This window comes from Primulina eburnea, chromosome 7, assembly GCF_022965805.1.
Source record: "Primulina eburnea isolate SZY01 chromosome 7, ASM2296580v1, whole genome shotgun sequence".
NCBI lineage: Eukaryota > Viridiplantae > Streptophyta > Magnoliopsida > Lamiales > Gesneriaceae > Primulina > Primulina eburnea.
This window is the reverse complement of record NC_133107.1, coordinates 5,751,314-5,771,713: the sequence shown is the minus strand read 5'-3', so window position 1 is coordinate 5,771,713 and position 20,400 is coordinate 5,751,314. Positions and strand designations below refer to the sequence as shown.

Below are 20,400 nucleotides of genomic sequence, written 5' to 3'. Positions count from 1 at the left end.
ATTTTGAAGTGAAAAGTTGCTGAAATATAGTTTCAGCACAACTTAATTTTTGACGAGTTAAAAGTGTTATGATAATATATCATAGCTCTATGATGCAAATACCTAGCTGCCAAAACTACTGATCAAGAAACCCAATTACACACAAAACATGTTTCGTGATAGCTCAGTTAGTTCGGAAGTTATCTAGGTAAAATATTAGTCTTAAGAGCGAGCTGATGGAACAAAAACATCTATCAACTCGATCTGACCACTTCTGGTGTTTTGATCATATCTCTCAGCTCGTTTTTTCGAATGGAATGATTCAATATGCGTTAAGAAGATAAGATAATTATATACAAATCATCTTCACAAGTCAAAGTCTGAATTTGATCAGAAGAAGCTGATAAACCACTATAAAGTTGTTGGTTGAGCACTGAGTGAAGAACAAGTTCCATATTGCATACAGTCTGATATGTCGAGCATATCTCTCTCATACGAACTTGGAGTTGAGTGATTCTTAACTCCATGGAAAGCTAAGGTAAAGAGATACAACTTTCATGTTTACATTTTGCCCAAAAATCAATGAATCAAGAGTTATATTTAAAAGAAAAGAAAAGCTCGACTTGATCGGCTTGACTTGGTTCAGCTCAAGTCAAACCAACAAATCAGAACAGATCAGACCAAGCTGTTGGCAGATCAGATCAGACCATCAAAATAGCCCAATTTCGCAAAATGGCCAGAAATACGAATTTGACTGTTACAATGTCAGAATTCGTACAAGATATTTTCAAATGGTCATATTCTTATATCGAATGTATGTACCATTATTGGATGTCATTAATACAACATATTAAAGATCAAATACAAGTTTTGAAAGACAACCTATATGAAAAATATTAGCTAGAATGAGAGCAAACACAACAAAGTCTTAATTGACATATTAGCTCAGTGAGAGTTTTTCTCTTGTGTGTGATGATATATTTGAAAGTTATATATATTGTCATATATTAAATCCTCAAACACAATCATTCACACATATACATGATATTTGAACTTCAAATTTTAGTTGAGTTACTCTTCACACAGACAATAAATATTCTGTTTGTAGTCTTGACATAAGAGACGTTAAACATTATGTGGATTGTGATGTTGCTGCTTATAATCGTGAGAGTGCTGAGAGTTTCAATCAGACAATATGTAAATCATAAATTGAAACGAGTTTGTATAAAGAGTTTCTTAGGTTAAAGAAAAATAACACAAGAGTTTTTAATCTCGAAAGATTCATAAACAAATTTGTGTTTATTTATTATTATATTTAATTATTCTTACTGTTTTCAAAATGCATCGTTGAAATATTTTTTTGCGTTCTTCAAATAGCAAAATATTGCATACCAAATGTTTGATAAAATACTTCAATCAAAAGATTTTTACGCATTCATCTTACATATATTTTAAATAATTTTCAAAATGTTTAATTGATTTTTATGAAAAATTATTTTGAGCGTCTTTCGTTTGATTTGAAAACAACTCGATTTAATTTATTAGTATTCAATATTTCAAGAGTCAAGCTATTATAACTCAATGTTTATCCATCTATCGATCATATCGGCTGCAAAAACTTAAAAGTTGCTATAGGAAGTATGCTTCACAAGTGGACAGAAAAATGTCACACGGTAAATACACAAGTGCAAGGGACAAGTTATAGACATGCAACCATTTTATCCCGATGAAATGACTGTTGCGTTACAGAAATTGGCGCGACTCTAAAACCTTTAACGTAGACTGTAGATACTTATCTTCTGCACTTAAGCACTTCCTTGCAATTTTCACCAATGTGGTGCACTCTTTTACAGTTTCTTCACTTCTCTGTGGGTGCAGGAACACATTTAAAAAAATAATAATTATAAAGTACAGACAAGCAGATCAATAATTCAATGCAAGGTGGGAAAAATGGAAATATGAACCATAAAACTAAGATGCCCGATTTTAAAGGTTCAATAGAGCTGTAACTGCTGTAATTTTTACAAGGAGCTCGAGTAAGCAAAACCTGACCGAATACCATCCATAATTGTAGTAATAGAGCTGGAATTCAAAATTGAATCCAATCTGTTTGAGCATAAGTCGTAGCTAGAGTAAATGAATTGATTTGAACTTGGACAAATTTAAACTCAACTCACAATATGCTTTGAACTACGCTTGAGCTTGAAACTCTATTGTTATTTTAAAAAAAAAATCATAAATATTCATGATTAAACCAAAAATCACGTTCATCTGACATACAAATCAAATACTATTCGACTCAAATGTTTGCCTAATTCCAATATCATCTATTATGGCTACGTCCTAAAGTATCAACAAAAACATCAGGAACTGGAGTTCCTTTAATTTAAAAGTTGCCTAAAACAGAAATCAAGCACTTGGCAATTCTGGGCAGATCACTTTTTCTCAATGAATAGAAAAGAACAAATTTTCTTGATAAAACTCACAGATCCGCAGAACAAATTTTTGTACCATTTCAATAGAAAAACATCAACATAATTATTGACTTACCATGAAGGATAATGCTATACAGTTACAAGCCCCGAGAGCGGTTTTTCCTCGGACAACCTGAGACAGAATTTAAATTATGTTAAAAAAATCTGGTTCAGAAGCGAAGGGAATGAGGGAAGTAAGAGATGCAATAAAAGGGAGACAGAAAAAAGACCAGCTCAGGCTCTTGTAATACTATATGTGCAATGCCCTGCACAAAAGAACCAGACAAAGACAGCAGTTCTAGAAGATAGGCTGGAACACCAAAAAATAATTGGTCGTTGCTCATTCCCTGTATAGATAGAAAAATTTCTTTCAATGGGAAATAAAAAAAGGCAACCAATAAAATGTATGCAAACATGTGTAAAATGTATTTAGAGCGTGCAATGAAAATTTATAAGGTAACTGGTTTGTCTATCTATATCAGAGATTTATAAGGTCTCTGGTTGGTCTATTTATATCAGAGATCCATTACGACTTCAAAAAAATTGTATGGACTTCTATACTCCGCTGTACATGCTAAGTTCCTATAAAATTTATTTCACTTATTTTTAATCTTCTGTTTTTTCCTTCTGTTTAGAATATTTCTATAACAATTCGCATTGTAACACAATGGATTGCTAAATTTGTTGAGCTGCTCTAGTTATGAATTCGTGTTTTCCTAATTTTACACAGACTATATTTACTTGAGGTAAGTATTTGATATACACGTTTAGGAATGAGTCTAAACTACTGAACAGATGCAGATCATTTTTGTGCAAGGGTTACTATCAGATTCGTCAACATAACTATTTCGGGTAACGGAGGTTTGACGGGTGTGATGCGCTCGAGATCAGATCAGATTATTACTTTCACAAATCAATTTCGAAGTAGGATGTTATTGTTAATTAAACAAGTCAACCAAAGGTATTCAGGACATTAGAAGCACAAATTTTGATGCACAATCACATAGCTTTGACAACACATCAGGATTACCTCTAGGCTGACTGTGTGATACAAAAGTGGATTCTGAGATAACGCTGCAGACAAGACAACAACTGCACATAAAACTTTGGCCTTCATTCTGGGCAATATCCTACAACATGGGAACAAATCATCACCAAAGAGAAAAATGGGTCCTGCAAGTTCGGTAAACAATAAAAACGAAACATCACCACGACTTGGAATCCAAGAATGACAATGCACGCTTAGGAATGGAGGCTACTCCTTGTTCAAGGCTCCCTTCATTAAGGAAACATCATCAGAAAAGTTGAGAGAGAGAGAGAGAGAGAAGAAAATCCATAGCAGTTTCTCATTTCAGTAAATAGGTATCAGCATAAATGCAGAATCGATCTGGGACTATCTTGTCATTCTACAACGTAGGTAAGTGACAATCTAATCTGTGGATGATTTAGAATAAATAAAAACAGAAGGGAAGAAAAAGCAAACCTGGAACCATCACCAAAATGCCACACAACTTGCATATTAAAGAGACAATCCAGTCTACATCTTCGTGCACCCGCAATCCTACACGAAGAATTGACCCAATGTTTATACTTCAATTTCTAGAAATCTGTAGAGTATGTAATAGAATATGCAAGAGATGTAGCATGAACAATCTTTTAAGCTGAAAATTATGGTAGTGATAAACAAGAAACGGCAGAAAGATTGAATTTTGGTTATCATGTGCCCATTATACAAGCAATTAGGAAATGGGGTAAACTGCTAACATCAACATGTTCTTTTGTCTATCGTCCCAGATGCCAAAGAATGGAAGAGAACCACAAACACACACATACAGACACCAAAAGACACGAGAACATAGAACCGATAATTTCCCTTTCTGGTAGGTGCTGTGAGCCTAAGCTAACATCAACTTAATCATGGTAATATAAGGTTAATTTCACGATGAACCTTATCATACATCAAGCAGTCGTCAACATTATATTGCTAATGGCACTTATAAAATATTTTCTCAACCCACAAACCTCCATTGGTTTCAAGGTTTTCATATTTTAGAAAATTAACAATTAGAAGTCAAAGACATAATTCAGCTTTCCATAGAGTCCTCTAGATTTCCCAATGACAGGCAATTACAAGCGAAAACAACTGCATAAATCTGTTAAAATTTATGGTTTTCCATGTAAGTGTTAGGTTATCCAAAATACTTTCAGAGCAACTATCAACTGCAGCGGAATCATGAAAGAAGTATTCGACTAACCATCAACTGAATGTACATTTTCCAAACAAATTACCGCTGCATCTAAAAGCTCATATGAATGAGAAACAAAACCACCCAATAATGCAACCTGATAAACAGAACAGATGAGATAAGCATATACTTCTAAGATAAGATAAGCATGTATTTCTATAAATACAATATCTAACTGAATCCATAGTAGAAATCGCACCTCTGTGGTTTCAAGATATAAGCCCAACTGTCTTAGGTTAGAACAAATTGAAGGTATTGTAACTTCATTAAATGCTAGACATGATTTGACAAATTTGAGATCACAGTTTACATCTCTCATGGCTCTAACAGCTAAGTTATTGGTGGAATGAACAATCATCTCCTGCAATCCGAATATAGAAACCATAAATTAGTGGAATTTATAAGTTTATTGTACGAAGCGCAAATTCAAATAATCAACCTTGCGAAGAAAAACCAAGTCTACATGCTTACAGACATAAGAGTGATATCGACCAACATAAAAGCACTCCCAAGGCACCGACATTCAGAAGAAAGCATAATAGAGAAACAAGGAGGTAATCTCAATCAATAAGTAAAGAAATAAAAGTGGGTACTAAAACCACGTGAAAACGAACATATACGCTGAATATGGTAGCCTCGTAGATCACACCTCGTTCGAAACAATTTCCAGCTTCCATGAAAAGGTCAACATAAATACAAGAAATGTAATCCACCTCAACACTTGAGTTTGTTACAAAAACAAGTAATCAAATCCATGATATTCTTCTAGTAGTTCCATTAAATTTATGAGAAAAGCGAAGCATTTCCCACTTCACGTGTACATCACAATTATTTAGTCCAACTAAAAATGCAAATTAAGAGGCATCACATTGTTTGGCATATAAAGCAACGTCATTTAACTTTAAGATGAGATTACCAATTATCTTTGCAATATACCTTTATCAACTGTCTAATTTTGTGTCAAGCAACAAATACTTAATAGTACTAATTTTTATGATCGTTAAAATGTTGGACTCAAAAACTAAAACTAAAATTTAATTACCCAAAAATAAATTTTAAAACCTGTAATATAATTGAAGTATAATTTTTTTACCAGACTTTCATATTTTAAGACCAATTCATCGGAGTTGGGATTATCTATTATAAGTTACAATAACCTAACTGTTATAAATGGTCGAAGGTTGTGTTAACATGACTGCTTTCCAATCATGAATAATTGTGTTATTCAGTGACTAAATGAAAATGACCCAACTCAAATCAGTTTTCATGCATAAATGATTAGCTTTAGTAATTGAATTCAATCAGAACTAAATAATGAGAAACCTGGAGTTCAGTAATGCTAGCAAATGCTCCACGACATCGAGCAAGGAACCTTAAATGGCTTTCAACATCCATCTCAAAGTCCACCTGATGGTAAAAATCATGGAGAGGTGCCAAGAAAAATCATTAACATGTCATCAGACAACTTAATGGAACTCAAGATTACGGATTGCAATTGCAACTGAAGTTACCATGAAAACAAAACGAGAAAGTACGTGAACTTTATTCTGATAATCATCCATTCTCATATTTAAGAAGTCCACACCATCATAAAAGGTTTGAGCAACTTCAAAGAGAACCTCAATGATTGTGGAATCTTGAATGCGACTGTTCCTGAAAAAGATATTGGGGAAGCTCAGCAAGTTTATAAATATTAAACATACCAGAAAATTCTGTGATGCTTTATCTACCAAAACACAAAAAGTGGCTGCTGGAAAAAAACAAATAAAAAAGAGTAGCCCCCTAACATCTTAAAGCAAAGTTTTATGAGAAAAAGGTGGCCTGTCAATAATACTGAAAGATAAAAGTAAAAAATATGATATGTGCAATTGAACGTTTCGTTTTGTGAACTAGTGCCTGACCAATCATCTCAAACCTGAAGTTTTCTTTAAATCATTATCAAATAAAATGCAGTCATGTGCAGCTTAGGTTCAGAAAAGGCAACTGTTTGTAAAGAAAAGATAAAACAAATGTAATTACTAAAAGCTTTTCCTATTCCTCATGGGGAAGAAACTCTCAGTTGAATTACTCTTACCCATTTATGACAAACTACCAACCCCTGCCCTTCTTTTTAGCATTCACTTTTGCATCTAAACTAGATGTATTGAATCCGATAGTTATCTAATAAAAAAATTCCGTTATCCATAAGGGAAGGCCTGATGCATATAAAGAAGTTTCTTGACAGCTTGGTACTTCCAACACCATAATCACCAATAGAAATTCTTGTCAGCCTTACATGCGACACCTCAAAATTCTCGATACAGCTTTCTGAGACAAGGTTAATACTTACAAGGGGAAATTCAACGACTTTTCTGTTGAACAATAGAAGATAATGAGAGAGAACAAATAGTATGAGTATATGTGGATTTTTTTTTTTTTTGATAAGAAACAAATTTTATTAATTTAGGGATTAATTACATCATATGTACGGATGAGTAATCCGCAACATTCCTACACTACCACAAAGTTTTGAACATGTTTAATCACACCAAACACAAAACAAAAACTCAAGACCATACAAATTTCCAGTCCCTATAGAGATCGGAGGCCCTTAGATGTTGATACTGAGTAAGATTGACCGTCGAAGTGGCCACTCCCAATTTTATTCTCTCCCATACTTGGTCATTTGACTCGTAAGCATCTTGAAATATCCTTTTGTTCCTTTCCAACCAAATTGTCCACAATATGGTATGAATGATGATAAACCAAAACTCTCTAAATTTGTTCGCGAACGGATACCAAGAGTTGTCAAGAAGTAAATCTTTTGCATGTCTTGGCGCAGCCCATTGAAATTCCAGCTCATTTAGCACTTTATTCCAAATACCTGTTGCGAAAGGACAATGTAACAGAATGTGATCTTGACTTTCTTCATGATTTCGGCATAGACAACACCATTGCGGTCTTAAGGCACAATTCTTCCACCTTTTCTGCACAGAATCACATGTCGGCAACCTCCCCAAGCTTACTATCCATGAGAAAATCCTGACTTTCTGTGGGACATGAACTTTCCAAATGCTGTTGTAATAGTTGAAAAAAATAGAGGAAGGGTTTTGAAAGAAAGACCCGTAAAAAGATTTGACCGAAAAGATCCCCGAAACGTCCCCCAACCACACTCTAAAGTCCTGAACCCCTTCCTGCAATTTGACTCGATCTAACACTGACATCAAGTTTGTGAACTCGTGAATCTCACCCTCGCTAAGAGCTCTTCTAAATCTCACATCCCAAATAATTGTTGAAATACCCCCAGAAATGACGAATTCTACGAAATGACTAATTGGTTTGTTAACAAAACAAGAAATTCGAAATAAAGATGGAAACCGTACATTAAACGATAACTCACCCACCCAAACATCCTCCCAGAAACGAATTAAGTTACCTTGTCTTAGCACCCCCCTAACTAGCTGATGGAAAGCCTGGTATGATCGGGATATACACTTCCAAGGGCTTCTGAATGTCACCTTCTCCGCCAAACCTAAATCCCATCCGTTATCATGTAGGCCGTAGATACTCATAATCACTTTTTTCCACAATGACTCCTTTTCCACCGAATTTCTCCACCACCACTTACCAAGTAAACCCTTGTTCCTTAGACAAATATTTCCCATTCCCAACCCTCCCATTTCCTTTGGTTTGCTTACCTGCTTCCATCTAACCACATGGCAATGGTATTCCCCGTCAGCACCATCCCAAAGAAAGTCCCTCATTATTTTTTCCATAGACTTTGCGACACTTTTCGGAACCTTAAACAATGACATGAAGTACGATGGCATCGCTCCTAATACTGAATTTATCAGGATGAATCTTCCCCCCCTTGATAGGAACGATTTTTTCCAGCTTGCTAATTTGTTGTGCATTTTAGAAAGTACCGGTTCCCAAAAATGCAGCTTTGAGGGGTTGCCTCCCAATGGTAGTCCAAGATATTTGATTGGCCAATTTTCTTTTTTGCACCCACAAGTTATTGCCAAGTCCTCTGCTTCATCATCCGAGCAACTCAATCCCAAAACCACACTTTTTCCTAAATTAATTTTCAGCCCTGAGCTTGTTCCAAATTGTTTTATTAACTCCACAATTGCTACCACATCAGCTCTTTTATTTGCGAAGAAAAGTGTATCGTCCGCGAATTGTAAGTGTGATATCTCAATTTTATCTTTCCCAACTTGAAGTCCCCTGACCTTGTTGTCCACCTTTGCCTTGTCTATCATCCTCCCCAACACATCAACGACAATGTTGAACAGAAAGGGAGACAACGGATCACCTTGTCGCAAGCCTCTCTCTCCTTTGATTTTCCCACACGGTTTTCCATTGATAAAAACCGAGAAATTGACATTCGATACACATCCTCTAATCCACCTCCTCCATCTTTCCCCAAATCCTTTTCTATCCAACACGAAATCTAGAAATTGTCTATCAACATTGTCGTAAGCTTTCTCCAAGTCAATTTTTAGGATCCAACCCTTCTTCTTTTTCCTTCGATATTCCTCAACAATCTCATTCGCTATGAGGCTACAATCCAATATCTGTCTTCCTCTTATGAAAGCAGACTGATTCTCCGCAATGGTATCGCACATGACCTTCTTCAGTCTCGTAGTCAATACCTTAGCCACGATCTTGTACAAACTCGTAATCAAGCTGATTGGTCTAAAATCTTTGATCCGTCTTGCATCTCTTATTTTTGGGATGAGACATATGTACGTTTCATTCGTGATTCCATTGACGATCCCGTTGTTAAAAAATTCGTCGAATACCTTTAACAAATCCTCCCTCACTGTTTCCCAATTTTTTTGATAAAATGCCATTGTGAATCCATCCGGCCCCGGTGCTTTATTACCATCGCATTCGAACACCACCTTCTTAATTTCTGCCTCATCAAAAGGTTTTTCTAGTTCATCTGCGAATGTGTGTTGTATAGGATTCCATTCTATACCTTGAAGACCTCTCCCTTCGTCCTCGAAATTCACTACATCACCTCCCGTCTTTCTGAACAAACCCGCATAGAATTCCAAGATTTCTTGTTCGATTTGTCCTCTGTCCGTAACCATACTGCCATCACTCAATTCCAATCTATCGATCATTGCTCTGTTTCTTCTTTTATTCAATAAAGAGTGGAAGTAATTGGAATTCTGATCCCCATATTTGAGCCATGAACATTTCGCTTTTTGGCTGTTTAGTTGAAATTGTTTAAAAGACAATTCTTCCAGCGAACATATGTGGATTTACAATCACTTAACATCTTATTCAGTCAAATTTTTTATTAAAAAATCTTTAAGCAAAATTAATTAATAAGCCAGGTTCCGTCATGAATCCGAAGAGCTGCACGTCAGTTACTCAGGCTTCACTAAATTGATTGCTTTTAATTTAGAACATAAAATCCATTGTCATGTTAATGGGTGAAGCTGAACCTTGTTGCCATACTAAGTATGTGCATATTGATGGAGTTTCTTGAGCTTCCGTGCATCATATCTACAATATCAATAAAATGGGCCTAGAAAAGAAAAACTTTAATTAGTGACGTACATTAACAGAAAACCTCAACATCTGTAACTTAATAGTGTTAAATGTGCAGCAATGTTATCAATAACAACAGCAAAGAGTATATTTTTAACATTTTTTGAATCGTACCAGAGATAATATGCCCTCTATGTTGCCAAAATGGATAAGAAATTTCAACAAAATTGAATGAAGGGTCTCCATTGACGTTTCGCCAATCTCCTTTTCACGAGCATGTCCAAATATCCCATTCAAAACCAGTGTGGGGAATGTATCCTGCATATTGAATTAGTACTAATGTGGATCGGTCTTATTTCAGTCACCCAAATTACAAATTATCAAAATCATAAATTCCCAATTAAAAACCAAATGCAGGAACATTTTTTAAGTTTTTCCAAGAAGAATGATTTCAAAGATCAACCATCGGGATGATCAAGATTGGCACTTTGAGATGCAACATAGCCACAGTCAGCACTCAAATCCAAGAAGTAATACTGGGCTGTTGGCTCATACGACTACTTATATCAAATTTTCATATGCAAACAGCAAACTTGGTAGGGGTAGGAAAGCTAATAGCAAAAGTCCATTTGATACTATTGATGGAAAATACATTTCCAATCTTCAAATCTGGTATAAATTATTAAGCCTATTCGAATTAGAAAAAATATGCCATGTACCACTCAAATGTAAAAGGTGAATCACTTTCGAATTACTCCTTCCTTTTCTCTTTTCCCTCCAAATAAATTATGTGAATAAGATTTATTCACATTCCTGTAACACTCTATAACTGGCTTATCTATGAACAACATGGGAAACTAAAGCTAGCTTTTGAAGGACTATTCCAAGAGACAAGAAATTGTAATGGAAAACAACAAGTTCCTGTGTAAGTCGACATAGACTATAAACATCGAATGTTTCACACATCTCATAGTTTAAGACCTTAAGAGCCAATTTAGTATCAAAGCTAAAGCCCAGGACAACGTCTGTGGTTTAAATCCAACTGCCACACATGTCTGACAGTGCAAGCAAGGCTTCATAAAGTGCATCCCCACACATTATGGAGATGTAAGCAACCACAAAACGAAAATATTGGATATCTCTACCACTTAATATTTTTAAATAGGTGGACATTTAATACAGATTTTCCCCAGTTTGTTTTGATTGGCAACAATAATATATGTGACCTACACCTGCCTGCAGAGAATAGAAAATATTTGTGTAGATAGGACTAAATTTTCCATCAAATTACAAAAGTTTTGAGTAAGAAAATGCATATTCAAATAAATCATCACTATTCAGTAATTCTACCTGAACAAAGGACAAAGTCAACAACCAAATCAGTCTGACATACAAATACTTGAAAAAAGATTTTGCTTCAAGAACAATTTTCAGGATCTCTTATAGCAGTAAATTTTAATTTTTATGAAGCTAAAATTACCTGCTGACTCTCGAAGATGATCTCCAAAAAAGCATCTGTGACCATCAAGTACGCGTCAAGGCTGTCATAACATGAAAGAACCTAAAATTGCAGATGCAGATCAAACTTTTATGAAGTAAATCTTACAACAAGAAAGCAGAACATTCCAGTTGTGCTTATTAATGATGTAACGAAACATTTACATACTTGAAGTGTGCAAAATAGAGAAGGCAAGTGTGACGGCATAACACACTGATAGAGACAACTTGACACACTTTTTCATGCTTTCAGTGCACTTGAGTCAATGTGTGATTGTGTGTGTGTCACATGGCTTGGAGTGGAGAGAGATCGTGTAAATTTAACTGTATTACTACTGTAAGATCGAATAACATATGTTGCACCATCCAATCAGAGAAGAAATGTGGTACTACTTATGATAACAAATAAATACAAAAGAAGAAGAAAATTGTGTAATTGAAATGTGAGTAGTTTAGCCAATAAAATGATTGGACGTGGAATTCTAGGGGCAGAATCATAAGCATCTACATCTTGACAAATTTAAGAGACAGAAACTAGTAGTGGCAAGTAAAATGCCCAAACTGAGGCAAAGCCATTATACAGAAATATTAAAATCATATGATTAGATAAATGTATTAATCCATTATACAATGAGAATTCTCGGAAGGAAATGGGAAAAAAAAACAATACCTGGATAATTTTATCCACTACCAAATGAACCTTGTTCACTTCAGGTATCCTTTCACAAAGCCTAAATCCAAGTAATTTGAAATTTAAACACTGCATAATCACGAATTAATCTGAAAGGATCAAAAGTTTTGAAGGCGCAAAGAAACAGAACCAAGATTGATGCTGCTGCATGCTCATATTAAGATGCTCACCTGATTATAAGAGCTATCATTGGTACATGATATGAGATGAAGTATCTCCAGTGCATTAATACAAGTAAATCCAATTGGAAGTTCCTTCAGTATATGATGGAGAATGATTGAGATGCACGTGCAATTCTCAAATAACATTGGTGGATTTATCGCCATTCCAATTGCCACAAGCATATTGCCAACTTCCACCTGAGATGAATTAATCAAAGCATTGCTGCAACAGTACAATGAACAGAAACTATTCCATGAAGATATCACATATGATGGCAACCATTTCAAGGGGGCACTTGTCGCAGCAAACTCAACCTAGAGGCATCAACTGTGGAGAAAAGAGTTTCATAGGTATGTGAATTCATAAGAATGACTTAACTGTAGCAAAAAGATAAACGCCAGTACTAGCTTCGTAATGGAGACAAGACAGCCACATCATACGAACAGGGAAAATCACACTTGAACAAGTACACAGATAACTGTTTGGCTGGTGCGCCATTAGGCCATAATATCAAGCCCAAAGTTCCAGTCACGAGGTGAGAAGCCAAAAGGTAGGAAGTGAAATAACGAGTAAACATACCAACACAACAAGCATATGCAGGCTATCCCACAGTTCAAAGACAGAAGATACTTCTCAGCAGTTTTCGGATATCTTCTCCAAAATGATTTGTGCAAACTTTGAGTCTTGCAAATCAAAATTTCTAATCAATGGAGTTTCTTTTTAGAGAAACGTTGGATGAACCAGATTTTTCGAAAATAAAAGAAGGGCAATCTGCATGTTTCAATCTCATAGAGCCACTTTAAATCACTGCTCAGTCTATCTTAGGTAAAGCCTCAAAACATATCCCAAAAATGAGAGGATTGACCAAAGACCAATACGATGTATATTCCATTACAAAGTCATGATTCATGCCATAATAAAATGATTCAAAATTTATCACCATTATGTATCCTACTCTATGCAAGAAACAATTGCTTGTGAAAAAAAGAAAAGAAAAAAAGCCTTAACCAAGCAACATGTTAAACCTACCGTTGAAAAGGGACCAAAAAAATAAAGCAAAATGAGAACAACAAATATGACTAACCTGTTTTAGGTCCTTGAATAAGTATCGAATAATATATTCGACAGTCGGTTCAATCAGAGTAAAAGGATATGTACTGCTTCCGGAAATATTGTCATCTATGGCTTCTCTTGCTGACATGAGGCGCATTAATATCACTTGTAGATCATTTATACACATGATCAAATATCCTGCCACAAGATCCGGTATCCATTGCTTATTAGAAATGAAGAGTTTAAAAGTAAAATATACTACTTGAAACAATGTTACAGATATGAGGAGCGATACACAAGGAAGTTTGAGCGATACACAAGGAAGTTTGGTTGTAGCAGAGCATGAATTTTACGAACAAAACAAATGAAGTACAAAATACGACCAGGGTTTTTGATGAAATGATTCAGTCCACGCAGTAGCCTTAACTAACTACAAAATGATGTTAAGCCACAACAGTTAATTTTTCCCTAAAAGCACAAAGAATTTCCCAGATTTTGGCTTAATCGGCTTGCTTCAAAATCACCATCAAATAGAGAAATATTGAGTAGCTACTCGGAATAGTATAACACTATAAGACTAAAGACAAGCATATGGAAACAGTAGAGTCGGTACACTATGCATAGAGACCAAGAATTGGTACTTCTGTCATGTTTGGGTAGTCTTTGTGCACATTGAACCAAGTACAAGCGGCAGTAGGCTGATACCAATGGATCAGCAATGCCCCGAGTCATTGCAACCAAGCGTTGAAGGATTTCCTCAGAACTGTCAAGAAGGAAGCGCCAGCAAGGTAATATCGCAAGCTCCAAATAACTGGTTAAAGTGAATTAGAACACATTTATCAGGTATGCATATAAATGAAGAATCTAATGCATAGCCACAAGGAGATATAAATCAAAATTTAATCACAAAAACTCCCAGACTGATCTGTCAATCTTAACAGTAGAGTGCTACAAAGTACAAACTGAAGAGAATACAAGGACACAAGAACAATCATTTAAAACAGGGCTTTAGCAATTTTCTATACTTTCAATTCTAAATTACTACTCCAAGATTCCACTAAAGATGTAGAATCTAGTGATAGACATGTAAGAACAAAGAGGTCCATGATTAAAATAAGATCACACTAATGAAAATGCCATCAATCATGAAGATGGTGGAAATTCTTAAGTATATATTTTGAGGCGCTACACGAGTTCACAATAAAAATATGAGCCAAAATCAAGAGTTGGCACCAAACAGCCATCACAAAGCTCAACTAGATAATAATAAGTGAAAACGGTTTTTACAGCCTCCATAGACTATTTCATCCTGTACCTTTTCATACAACTAGTACACATTCTATCACAACTTTGCAGAAAAAAAAATGTTAATAAGACCATCATTCATATATTGTTGGGAAAAAGCTCTAATGTGGAAAAAAAAGAGTGCCGCTACACACTCAATCCAACCTTTGTATAATATATCCACGATACCATGAGCATTCATAAGATGATCAAATTATGGCGATTGATAATTCCTTATGTATTTTGGTCACTTTGGTTGGAAAGGAACAAAAGAATATTCGATGATATTGAGGACTCTGTTGATCAAGTCTAGGAGAAATTGAAATTCAGAATTGCAGCATGGATAACAAACTTGAAAGAGTTCCGGCATTTGGGGATTTCTGACTTAGTGAGGGATTGGAAATATGCATGCATGTAATAGTTTTATAAGATGAAAAAGGTCCTATAAGTAATGTCTATTGCAGCTAGTGATGGGTTAGGTAGTAGCTTTGTATTGCGTTGTGGATCTCTTATCCGCAATCTGTTGTAACCCAAATCTTTATATATATAAAAACAGTCTTCTATCAAAAAAAAATAATAATAAGTTTCACAACCTTGTACTGCATTGAAGTTTCTAGAAATTTTCGTACACAAAAAATAGTATACAAGTAACAATTATAAAAACAAATAAGAAAGAAAGAAACGGTATGTACATCAAAATAATGACATATTATAACAAAAAGAAATGATGAGAGAGTTAAGACTTCACATGCGGGGAACAAGCTCACAAACGGAGCTGATTTTGAAGAACCAATTTTTGCAAGTCTCTTTGGCATCGAAGTACACATCCGCTGCTCGAAAATTATCTGCCACATGCCAAGAAGGTAAATAAAAGAGATTCAGGGTTTCAACGATTCAAACTGCCCCAGATCCAAATGAATATCAACTGGAAAATGACGTTTATGGGCCAAAAATTCAAATTGTATAAAACCCTGAATTAGTAACATCCAATTAATCTACAAACATAATTCACTGTAACCTTGTATAAATTAAAAATATATATATATGCATCATTTTGGATGAAAAAGTTGTCAAGTAACCATTTACAGGCCATAGCAATTGTTGTGTGTAAACCATTTTGGTCAGTACTTGGCAAACTATTATATGGTGTCCTCTTCCCTTTAAATAAAAAAATATGAAAGTTGGGCCTTATCGCACATTCAACAGCACAAGTTACAGTATCAAAAAAATATAAATGGCATAAAGTTGGTGAATTTTCCTTTCAGGCTAAACAAGTTAAAGGTCACAGCAGGATCTAAGCCGAATAGACTGTTAGAATGAATTTTAGTTAGCCTATATGACATATAGCATTCATAAGACCCTGGTTGAAGAGGCAAATCAATAGAAGAAGATTAGAGTACGCCAAACAATGAATAAATAAAATGCCTAGCGACTATGACCTGGTAAAGAGCAAATAAACTGTCCATCTTCATCAGACTCGGCTTTCTCCTTGATGCGGTTCCACACCAGATCACCCAGCATATCAATAACATCAGTCACTAGAACGAAGAGACTTGGATAACATTGGACCGCATTTGTGTCTGATAAAAGCCTAACAACCTGCAAAAAACACCGTTTCTTTCAAAGAAGCATAGTTCATACACAAAATTTACAATTTTTCATCAGGTTACAAGTCTCGAGCCAACAATTGGTTGCAAAACAGCGGTGACCAATACACATCAGTGCCCGAGCATCAAATTGAAATCATCTAACTGCCGTATCCACTCACAGATTTTAATAATTTACAATGAGAGTCATGTCCGAGACTTTTTTCCAGTTTGATTCAACTTTAACTAAGATTGTCTTAATGCAAACAACCAAGTATTTTAAATAAAATCATTTAGATGGGGAGAAATTCTGATGGGCATATATATAAATATAAACCCATGCTCACACACAAATAGATCAAATGTTTCACAATTAGTTCCATTAGTAGAGCATAAGCTAGTCAAATATTATGCTCCATCTATTGTCATCAAGCATTTGAATAATTATGTCAATTTAAAAAAATGCTGAAAAAATTAGGAAATTAGAAATACAAGGGACGTAATGACACTATTAAGGCTGCGTTTAGTTAGTGGGATGTGATTTTTTGTTGATAAATTATACTAAGACTATAAAATAATTTTATAGGATGTGGAATAATTATAGACAAGAAAAAAGATGTTTATTTTGATTGATCAATTTTGTGATTGATATTATGATTAAGTGACGAGTTACAATTTCGTCATCTGCTTATATTAAATATTATTATTTTTAGTTTGTGTTTTTAAAATTGGAATTGCGATTTTTATTGAAAAATGTAAATTATTAATTCACATGTGAGATATTTTCATTTACCAGAATTATTGATTATAAATATTATTTATTTTTAAAAAAATGAAAATTAATAAGTTCAGTATTTTTTCCCCATGAATAAAGATAAGTTGGTGAAATACGATGCGTCAAATGAAATGTATTAAATAATATCTTAAATTATTTGATCTTTTTATTCATGTTTTATAATTTTTTCAATGGGTTTTTCATATATTAATTTTTGGGAATTAAATGGTATCATAATTTTTCTCAGTTGAAAAAAGTGTTAGTTAAAAAATGATTATTTATCACATCTTTTATTTGTGATAAATCATCAAGTTTTAAAGTCTAAATTAGGTAAATACGGATGTACTTTATGAATTAGTATGGGGCATAAGAAAACAATCAAACATGTGATTGATAGGATTATTGGCGTGATCATATCCTTATCATAGCAAGTAAAAAGAAGTAGACAACCTAATAGAAGAGGACGATCGAGTCTCAAAGTTGAAATAAGAATTTAAAATTAATCCAGAACATGATTTTGTGGGATGCACCCAATAATAAATTTGAGCTACACTTCCCGTCCAGATATACTTCAATAGTGGATAAGCATAGTCTTTATCTAGAGTTTGTGCCGAGAAATCAAATGACAAATCAGTGGCATTGTCTATAAAAGTTTTGACTCCCACAATAGTGAGGAAAAAATTATACTTGAGTCACTAATTCAAGGCAAAAGCCTGGAGAAGATTGAGACTAAAATCAAAAGTCACCTTAATTGACAATCTTAAAGATTTTATTCGATCATCTGCACACCAAGCCTGTTTGATTTCATTTTTGAGCGCATGCAATCGAGAGACATACTCCTGCTGACTTACACCATTTGAATCTTCGACGATCCTTTGGTGATCGTACAATTCTACAAAATGTAAATCTTTAGGTGTCATCTCATTCACAAACTGTCTCTTATAATGCAACAACAAATATAAAAAGGACCGAAAATGAGTCGAACCTGGGTTACTCCTGGCATGCAAACTCGTCACCTGTTAGGATCAACATTAAGCAATGGGTTAATGACTGCCACTCCAAAATATGCTCAGGTCCTAAGAGTTGAACCTATATATTTTTGTAGAATAAATAAACCCAAAAAGTCATTTGATAGCTGCTGCTTAAAATTTTCAAAATGTCACCAAAAATGATAAAAAGGAGCCGTGATAAGCATGATATATTTAAAAGAGATACCTACCATGGATATTGGAATTGTTTTTGAAAGAGGAAATCTCTGCATCAAATTTTTTTTAAAATAATTCCATTCCTTTATTCTCAACTGAGCAGAGATGTCACTGGTAAGTGTTTCCTCGGGATTAGTATATTCATGATGCACAACTTTGGCAGAAACTTCTATTTTTTCATCGGAAGCCCTGAGTGGATCAATGAAATCATCCTTTCCGCCGTTTGATTCTGCCTCCTGTACACTCCACCAACGTACAAAACTCAACTAATAGAAAAGGGCACGATTGACATGAAGAATCCATCATAACAATACAGCATTAAACATGTACTCCTTATATTGATAGCTGTTTGAGAAAATTTTGAATCGCATTTATATATATTGTTCTACCAAATCCGGACCTACCCCAACTCCAATCCTATAATAATCGATAAACCAATAAGAACAAATTCGATTATCTTTGCCCACTGGTTCCCCCCGTTCCAAAATCCTGCGATCCATTCCATCCGCCTCGGACAGATAATCAGTCTCTACGAACTTCTAACACAGCGACATATTCTATCCTCCGGACACAAAACATAGTATTAATCGCATTCTGGACAGTATTCATCATATCCCTTGAAATAAATAGTGAAAAACAAGATTCGTCAAAAAATGAAGAACTACGAACCCGAATCTGCGAAGTGGAGGATGAGGATAAGGGATGAAATTCAACACGCGTTCGAGGGAGCGAGTAGGCCTGCGCTTCAGCTCTATAGTCTCGATGCCTAAATTCCAGTCCCATCAGCTTCTGATTTTTAGGATTCGAAAAAGGTAGTGAATGAAGCAGTGATCTTCCCCTTCATATAGCTTCTGCCGGCAACCGGGGAATACGACCTTTTTTTAGTTTTGCTCCCTATTACACTTTAATCCTTATATTATGTGTTATCTGTGTATCATACAAAATAAACCGAAGCAGTCTGCATTTCTCTTCAAATCGATTCCAATGCAAGTTTTGGGGTTGTTTTTGAGTGGCTAAAAAATTAACAGAATACCAAGACTAACTCTTAGGCATTGTTTGGTACATGGAATAAGAAAGGGATTGATACATCATTCTCTTTATCCTATGTTTGGTACCTTTTTAAAAAACTCATGATAATATCACGAGCTCTTGATAAATAATTTTTTAGAAGGGTAAAATATCCCTAATAGAAGGTGTGATAATTTTAATTTAATGATAAAATACACTACAAATGACTTAATTACCCTCAATTTATAAATGATTTTTTTATAAATCTATGCAAGTAGGTAGAAATTAAAATCAAATAAATATTTTATAAATTTTTATATATTATATAATATGATAATTATATAAATGAATTCGAGATAATTATATAAATAATTTTTATAAATTTCAATAAAATTATTAGTATCACTCGATTAACCTTAAAATCTGATATTTGACTTGAATCAAAAAATCAAGAGCTCAATTATCATATTATATAATATATAAAATCAGGTAAAAATAAATAAATCATGCAAGTACTATCGGCACATGAACAAATAAAAAAAATAAACTCAAGCAACAACTTTGAAATTATAAAATTTATTATGATAAGGTTAATTTTGTCATTACAATCTAATATATGAATTTAATCACTCTCATTAAAATTATACCAAACATTAAATATAATACCCTACATCTTATTTATCCTTAACTTATCCTTATATTATATATCACATGTTTATCCTATCATGTGTACCAAACTATACCTAAATGTATTTTAAACTATGTATTTCACTTGTCGCCGAGTTTTTTTTTTTTTTTTACAGCAAAACTTGTAATTTAATTCAAACCAAATCCAGATCCTTGATTACAAGTTTAACTAACCAAAGCGAAAACTTGTCGCCGAGTTTTAACACAACTTCATTCCACACAATTTAACTAATGTTGGAGAACACCATGAAAAAGAATATGTGCTTCTA

General features: G+C 34.3%; 1 protein-coding gene across 2 annotated transcripts; it reads right to left on the bottom strand.

Moving 5' to 3' along the window:
• Positions 1-1,511: 1,511 nt before the first annotated feature.
• Positions 1,512-19,416, bottom strand: LOC140836930 (uncharacterized). Of its 2 annotated transcripts, XM_073202804.1 has the most exons (23): positions 19,106-19,414; positions 18,451-18,672; positions 18,217-18,247; positions 17,978-18,123; positions 16,310-16,469; positions 15,619-15,715; positions 14,228-14,397; positions 13,618-13,784; positions 12,542-12,730; positions 12,351-12,440; positions 11,664-11,744; positions 10,358-10,501; positions 10,138-10,220; positions 6,211-6,352; positions 6,023-6,106; positions 4,899-5,060; positions 4,709-4,796; positions 3,937-4,014; positions 3,663-3,729; positions 3,484-3,583; positions 2,684-2,800; positions 2,530-2,586; positions 1,512-1,845 (listed from the first exon to the last, which is right to left on the bottom strand). In XM_073202804.1, the coding sequence occupies exons 1-23, from the start codon at positions 19,217-19,219 to the stop codon at positions 1,723-1,725; spliced, it is 2,712 nt and encodes a 903-aa protein (XP_073058905.1). In that variant the 5' UTR covers positions 19,220-19,414; the 3' UTR covers positions 1,512-1,722. The 2 variants fall into 2 exon arrangements, with proteins under 2 accessions (XP_073058905.1, XP_073058906.1); XM_073202805.1 differs by lacking the exons at positions 1,512-1,845; positions 2,530-2,586; positions 2,684-2,800; positions 3,484-3,583; positions 3,663-3,729 and adding an exon at positions 3,741-3,859 and having other exon boundaries at positions 19,106-19,416.
• Between the last annotated feature and the right edge of the window lie 984 nt (positions 19,417-20,400).